The 7,879-nt window shown below is 38.7% G+C and overlaps 1 protein-coding gene across 1 annotated transcript in view; it reads right to left on the bottom strand.

Annotated features, from left to right (window-relative positions):
- Positions 1-2,483: 2,483 nt before the first annotated feature.
- LOC107601363 (villin-1-like) overlaps positions 2,484-7,879 on the bottom strand; it is a 19,356-nt gene continuing 13,960 nt past the window's right edge. Inside the window, exons 11-17 of the mRNA XM_016293526.1 lie at positions 6,761-6,940; positions 6,510-6,655; positions 5,595-5,739; positions 5,319-5,507; positions 5,169-5,237; positions 4,841-4,996; positions 2,484-2,659 (exon numbers count right to left, since the gene is read on the bottom strand). Of these exons, the coding sequence (XP_016149012.1) occupies positions 2,546-2,659; positions 4,841-4,996; positions 5,169-5,237; positions 5,319-5,507; positions 5,595-5,739; positions 6,510-6,655; positions 6,761-6,940 (999 nt within the window). The 3' untranslated portion in view covers positions 2,484-2,545. The remainder of the gene's footprint in view (positions 2,660-4,840; positions 4,997-5,168; positions 5,238-5,318; positions 5,508-5,594; positions 5,740-6,509; positions 6,656-6,760; positions 6,941-7,879) is intronic.

The raw sequence follows: 7,879 nt of genomic DNA, 5'->3' as shown, positions 1-7,879 counted from the left end.
GGAGATAAAGAGAGGTGTGACATGGGCTCTTTTGGGCTCGTTGAAGACCAGTCGTGCCGCTGCATTCTGAATCATTTGTAGAGGTTTGATTGTGCTTGATGGAAGTCCAGCCAGAAGAGCATTGCAGTAGGAATGACAAGGGTCTGGACAAGAATTTGTGCAGCATGCTCCGTTAGAAAGGGATTGATCTTTCTGATGTTGTGCGGTGCAAACCTGCAAGCAGTCTTTGCAATGTGGTCTTTGAAGGTCAGCTGGTCATCAAAGATTACACCAAGATTTCTGACAGAAGTTGATGGGGTAATTGTAGAAGAACCTAGCTGGATGGTGAAATCATGCTGTAGAGTTGGAGTGGCAGGGAAGACAAGAAGCTCAGTCTTTGCCAGGTTGAGCTGTAGGTGATGTTCTTTCATCCATGCCGAGATGTCTGCCAGGCAGCCTGAGATCCGTGCAGCTACCGTTGGATCATCTGGTTGAAATGAGAGATAGAGCTGTGTGTCATCAGCGAATATACACATAATTATATATACACATAATGTCATCAGCATAATACACCAAACACACAGGACACCACAAAACAGGAAACTACACATCGCCTTTCCTTACCTCATGAACGCCATCTAAAGTTTGCTGCAGCCATTACAACCACCTCAAGATTGGTATTTGCAGTTTCTCAAGAATGTAGTCATTTATAACACATATATTAGACATATTCATATATTTATTCATTCGTCGTCATTGTTCTTATGTACTTGTGTCTGAAGTAATTCTACCAGTTAAAATTGACAGTCTGTTTTTCAAAGACTTTTCAAGTTTGTCAGGTCCCAGATTATTTTTATTATTTTTTGCTAACTACTACCCCTGCTGAAAGATCAGTTTAAACAAGCTTATAAGCTGGTTTGTTGGTCTCCCAGGCAGTCTGGTCTGGCTTGGCGCTTTTAGACCAATTGTGAAGAGCAGCAAACTAGCCTAGACGGGTTTAAATGGCCTTTTCTCCTCCCAGCTAGAATGGTGGTACACATGAACATCTGATAGCTTTCCTAAGTAGCTAGTACACTCTTAAAAATAAAGGTACTTCAAAAGGTTCTTCAAGCGATGCCATAGAAGACCCATTTTTGGTTCCACAAAGAACCATTCAGTCAAAGGTTCTTTAAAGAACCATCTCTTTCTTACCTTTTTATAATCTGAAGAACCTTCTTTCACCACAAAGAACCTTTTGTGAAACAGAAAGGTTCTTCAGATGTTAAAGGTTCTTTATGGAACCATTTAGACAAAAAGGTTCTTCTATGGCATCGTGAAGCACTTTTATTTTTAAGAGGGTAGGCTGCCCTTATTTGACTATTATTCTCAAACTTTGATCTCTATGCTGTTTAAATGAAAACTGTTTTTGTAACAAGTAACTGTAACGTGCTGTTTTGTTGCAAATGCTTTGCTTAGGGCCACAAAAAAGTTTTACAATTACATATTGAATTTGTGCATAAGTTAATGTTTAATATTAGCAAAGAGGCAGCAAAAGATTTTCCATTACAATGAGTCTTTTCTTTTTTATTGACTTTTCCATTCGACAGGTGGTATGCCTCTTGTAAGCAGTAAATGATTAATACCAATGGAAATTACACATTAGACAGTATACAGAAGTCTCCAAGTGTCTTTTATAATTAATACTCAGTATACATGATTAACCTCACATAAAACTTTTATCTTTCTTGAAGTATATAAAAATGTATTGTAGTGCTTAAGCCACTTAAGTGTAAAGCAGCTTTTAGTCAGTGCTTGAAGGTGTCCCCTTGAGATGCATTAAGGAAAGATTACATTGGAAGTTTACTATGCAGCTTTAATACAAATCACTGTGTAAAAAAGACAGATTTGCAAACTTCATTTTCCTGTATCATCCATATATTCTGTAAAAAAAATATACTCTTAAAGTAATTAATTCTGTTTTATAATATATGGCAATTTCAAATAAATCAACTTGCATGTGCAAAACAACACATTTAAATAAAGTAATTAAACATGTAAATCTAAAGAGAAATGATCATGACTGTAGTGTATTTGCATCGCACCACTACTAGCATTCATACAGTTTAGCATGAGAGGTCTGTTTCGCAGAACAGGAATGTATTTAAAACAGTCCCTTTTCTTTCTTCAGGTTCAGCTGCTTCCAGGACGGCTGGCCATAGAAATCAATCCGAGAAATCCCCATGATCAGTTTAAAGTCGTCGTTTGAGAGGTAGTCCTGCATAGATAGAGATGTGTGTTAGTTTTATCAACAGATGAATCTGACAAAAAACATGTTCAGGTCACATTTCACTCCAAAATCAAAGAAAGAAAATTGTGCTATTAAGATTTTTCTAATTGTGATTTATTTTACTATTCACTTAAAAAAAATTGAGGCATATACTACCATCATGTATAATTCATAATAATAATAATAATCACATGTAAATCTAAAAAGAAATGATCATGACTGTAGTGTATTTGCATCGCACCACTACTAGCATTCATACAGTTTAGCATGAGAGGTCTGTTTCGCAGAACAGGAATGTATTTAAAACAGTCCCTTTTCTTTCTTCAGGTTCAGCTGCTTCCAGGACGGCTGGCCATAGAAATCAATCCGAGAAATCCCCATGATCAGTTTAAAGTCGTCGTTTGAGAGGTAGTCCTGCATAGATAGAGATGTGTGTTAGTTTTATCAACAGATGAATCTGACAAAAAACATGTTCAGGTCACATTTCACTCCAAAATCAAAGAAAGAAAATTGTGCTATTAAGATTTTTCTAATTGTGATTTATTTTACTATTCACTTAAAAAAAATTGAGGCATATACTACCATCATGTATAATTCATAATAATAATAATAATCATCATCATCATAAAGTAAAATGAGAATGGGATTTGTTGCTTTACGGCAGTGGTTCTCAACCCACGGCCCGTCACGAATTCAAATGTGGCCCACCATGTTGAACACAATTTAAAAAATAACTTTCAGTTTTAAAATTAATTTTAGTTTTTACATTAATTAAAAAATGTACTAAACAAATATAAGTTATAATGTTTTTGTTATGTAAAATAATTTAGTTTTTCATATATTATTTTCAGACACGAGTAGACCTGTAGGCCTAATTAACGTTACGCATTTAACAAACACTTACAAGTGTGCACTTTGGCAGAATTCAATTCAAATAGTCATCAGCAGCCATTAGTTCGGTAAAATTGAGCATCAGAATGGACACATTTGTTATTAAGGGAGAAAAACGAAATGTGGAACATGCCAGCGAAGGAACACATACAAACAAGAGTAGGCTAGTCGCAGCAGTGAAGGTAGGAGAGTGCTGGACTTTCGGCATCAACTTTCGGTTTGCCCCGCCGCACTCACTTGAAGATGTTCAGGCTAGAGCCCTGCACGGGCCTCAAATATATGCCCTAGCCCGGCCGTGTCCGACAGCTTATCAGAATTACCGGCCCGAGCCCATCTTTTTCCCCCTTCTCCCAAAACAGCTTATACTACTGTTTCAGCTATATTAAAATAGTTCAGTTTTGTATGTAATGGCAAAGTGATTATATTTCGTTTCGCTTTTTATTAAGTTAATTTAGAAAAACGTTTGGAGTATTTTTTGGTCGTTAAATATACGTTTTTGTTTTTTAAAGTAGCCAAAAGACCAAGCGGCCAGCGGCAGACAGTGAGTTGATCATAGCCTATGTTTGATCAATTTAGCATTCTCAAATCATCACGACTTGCCTAAAATAAAATAATATAGATATAAAACAGTTCAAGCATATAACAATGTTTTAACATTAAACCTAGATAAATGACACCGGCCCCCCCCTGAAATTTAGCTGGCCACCCCAGGTGCCCCCCCACCAGATGTCTTGTGATAGGCTTGTTTTTAGTAAATTTCTAACTGCATCTGGCAGTGGCGGATCCTGGCATGTGTAAGCATGCGATCCATGTGCACGAGGACGAATCTCTCCACTCCCAAGCAGATTTCCTTCACTCTCACAATACTGTACGTGTGCTTTTAAATATTGTTCTTTTATGAATTGGCTCTGCTCTGTCACTGTCTCTGTCTCTGTCACTCTTTGTTTTGTGAGTGTACACGATGTATTATAACAAACAAGCCCGATGCCTGGCCCGCGTATTAACTATGACGTGAAAATTGTCCCGAAGCCCTAGGGGCGTAAAAAATTCGGGGCCCGTTGGGCCCGGGCTGAAATGCAGGGCTCTAGTTCAGGCAAAAGGAAACACCCATACTATGCAGCAATCATCCTTAATTGCAGAAATGTGACAAAACATCTCTGGAGAGAACTCAGATTATTAAATTCGAAAGTGCTTTCCATATTTGGATCAACATAGGCTACATTTGTGAATGCACATTTTCTGCAATGTCGCGCGTCAAGTCACGCATCTGGTTGGTTTGTATTGGTGACATAATATGTAAATGATATGCGTGCGGCCCGTGAGACTTGCACTTGGACCATAGTGCAGCCCAGTGGAAAAAAAGGTTGAGAACCACTGCTTTACGGTAATGAGAATGCCTCATTTATTATCATTACCTCAATGCACAAAGCTTAATAGTCATAAGGCAACAGTCCTAAAAAGTCCTAAAAATAAGCTTTATTTTCTTTAAAAGTATTGTAAGAAATTTCTTATTTGAATTTTTACTATTTAAAAGTGTTTTGTATTCAATTACATATATATATATATATATATATACTGTATATATACTGTATATACACACAACATATATACAATTTTAATTGTTTTGGGCATTTTTTTTTCATTGCATTTTGGAATTGTGTGTTAGATTTGTGCAAGAAAGATGTTTGTAGATCAAGAGTTCACCTCTTTTCTTGTGGGGTCGACTCCATCAGGCAGGTCTTCTGTCTGAACGTTCACCAGCTTCTCTGGAGGGAAGGTTTCTGTGACAGGACGGGGTAAGTTACCCCCTTGAGTTGAGTTAGTTGAGTTGGTTTGGTTTGTGGTTGGTTTGGTCAGATCCTGTGCACAAGGTGTTAAACCGTTTTTCACTTTCACTTGCTACTGTACATTTATGCATTTAGAAGGTGTTTTTCATTTTACATTTTATCAGTTCATGCATCCCCTATGTAACTGAGCCCATGACGTTGACATTGCTAGTGAAATGCTACCATTTGAAGAATAAATAACCTACCACAGTAATTTTGATGAGATCAGTTGCAGTGCCAAGCTCTGCTTTCAGCTGGTCATAGGATTTCCCACTCTAAAAGAGAACACATTTTTTTGACTATGCCGTACGCTTGTGAAGTAAACTGTCATGCCGAAACTCATGTCATCTACTTACACTCCACTTTTGTGGGTCCCAGGCTTGAAACCAGCCTGTAAAAGTGGGCGGCTCAAACCCTTGCTTCACCACTAGAATTGGTGTATCCAGGTCACGCCCTGCAGGATGGGACTTCAGATATTCCTGTGCTGTAACCACTGCGTCATGCTTCTCCTTGTCATTGGCACCTTTGCCAATCCACAGGTACACCTAACAGAACATATTTGTGCTGTTATTTCTAGTGGTCTGGAAAGAATATGAACAACTGTGAAGAGAGAAAACCACGCCGACATTCACCTGATCCCAGATGTCCAGCAACATCACGTCATCCTCATCCAGGTCATCTTGGTTAAAGTTTGTAATCTCTGTTGCTATGAAGCGACCTGTCTGGTTGGAGCACTCAAACAACCTGGGCGTGATATTGCAGTTCTCATCCTGAAGTCTGAGAAAAGAAGAAATGTATAAGCAGTGTCCTAAAACTTGTGAAGTGTCTATGTAGGCAGTCATATCCTTTGAAAAAAAAGCAATGCCAAAATGCATTCTCCAATGCTAAACCCTATGGTAATTACAATGGTAAACACAATAAAAAAATAAAATTAATAAATAATGGCTTAAAAGACATATACCATACAACAGGTCTGTCTTTTTTAAGTTATCAATTAAAAATCTATTTCCCTATGGAGAAAATGAATATAATTTTTTACTTATGGACCCTGATGTTGCACTGTATTTGTCTGATTCATTATCTACAGTATGTACAGCATTTCAAAACGCTTATTTATAAGGTTCCATTTCAGTTAAGATGCAGACTTAGTATGTAATGTAGCTGCCCTATGTAGACAAAAAGGCAGCTGAGAATGCCTTCTAAATTCCAGTTAAATTCCTGACTTTGAATTGAATTTAAACTAAAAGATGCAGAATTCCAATTTGAATGGAAGAAAGTGGAATAAAACATTTATTGAAATTAAAATTCATATGATTGTAATTTTTAACTATAAAAGCAATGTGACACTGAAGACTGGAGTAAAAATAAACACAAAATTCAGCTTCGAAATCACAGAAGTTAATTAAAATTTAAAATATATTAAATAGAAAACAGTTATTTTACCTTATAATGATATTTCACAACATTTCTGTTTCAGTAGGATTTGGAACAGAGCCAAGCAGATAATTTGTTCTTTTACAATGTACAATGTGCAAATGTTACTGTACCTTTTGCTGCTGGCATACTGTGATTTTCCACCAAGGTTTACCCAGAAGTCAGCTGGTTCCTGACCCTCTGCAATAACATTCTTCTCCCTCTTGGAGATGATGTCAGCCAGCGATTTGGCCATCTCTCTCTCATCTCCACTGCAGCCCTACACAGTAATATTTAAGGCAAGTATGTAGGACAGACAGGTAAGAAATATGCAGAAACGTCTTCTGAAATATGCCAGATATTCTCAGCATTTGAAACTACCAACCTTGCCGTACCACAGGTAGCAGCACTTATCTGTGCTGAGCACAAACACATCGTTGGAGTTCAGAGAAGATGAGCGTGGAGGCACCTCAACAGCACGTGTGTTGAACTCATTTGTTCCATGGATGTGAAACAGTCTTACTGATGGTTGAGAATGGGAGGAGCCTTCTCTGGAACTTCCTTCCTGTTAGTCAATCACAACCAGTGAAGAGGTGAATGCATGCACTGTAAGGCTTAAGTTAAAGTGTGTAACTTCTGCACCACTAGTGGCACCGTACACAATTGTTTCCAAAACACTACTACTGCCCCTATTTGACAGCCCCACCTCAAATGTTTTTATTAAGGGGTCACACATTGCACGCTTTTCTTGTGAAGAGGTGAATGCATGCACTGTAAGGCTTAAGTTAAAGTGTGTAACTTCTGCACCACTAGTGGCACCGTACACAATTGTTTCCAAAACACTACTACTGCCCCTATTTGACAGCCCCACCTCAAATGTTTTTATTAAGGGGTCACACATTGCACGCTTTTCTTGCCAGGCTATGAGTAGCTTACTTTAATTGTCCTTGCAAATTAAACTTGGACAGATGAAGGTATGTTTATAGCAAAAAAATCGTCTCAGGTTACGTATGTAATCCTAGTTCCTCGAGGGAACGAGACGCTGCGTCGGAAACGCTAGGGGAACGCCCTTCAGCGTGACGGGCTCTGAACCTCGTGTGTAATCAGACCAATAGATGGGCGAGACGTCACGGCGGGTGACGTAATGACCAGGAAGCTATAAAAGCACGTGCGGTGAGACCAGCGTCAGCTTCTAGGAATGAAAGAAGCGCTGGCAGGGACGCCGGAAGTATGGCACCGCGACGCAGCGTCTCGTTCCCTCGAGGAACTAGGGTTACATACGTAACCTGAGACGATTTTTTTGCTATAAACATACCTTCATCTGTCCAAGTTTAATTTGCAAGGACAATTAAAGTAAGCTACTCATAGCCTGGCAAGAAAAGCGTGCAATGTGTGACCCCTTAATAAAAACATTTGAGGTGGGGCTGTCAAATAGGGGCAGGAACTCGAGCTGCGTCGGAAACGCTAGGGGAACGCGACTGCCCACGCCGCCAGACTTCTAAGT

Source organism: Sinocyclocheilus grahami, unplaced genomic scaffold, assembly GCF_001515645.1.
Source record: "Sinocyclocheilus grahami isolate Dianchi unplaced genomic scaffold, SAMN03320097.WGS_v1.1 scaffold304.1, whole genome shotgun sequence".
Lineage (NCBI taxonomy): Eukaryota > Metazoa > Chordata > Actinopteri > Cypriniformes > Cyprinidae > Sinocyclocheilus > Sinocyclocheilus grahami.
This window is presented reverse-complemented; position numbering and strand designations above follow the sequence as displayed.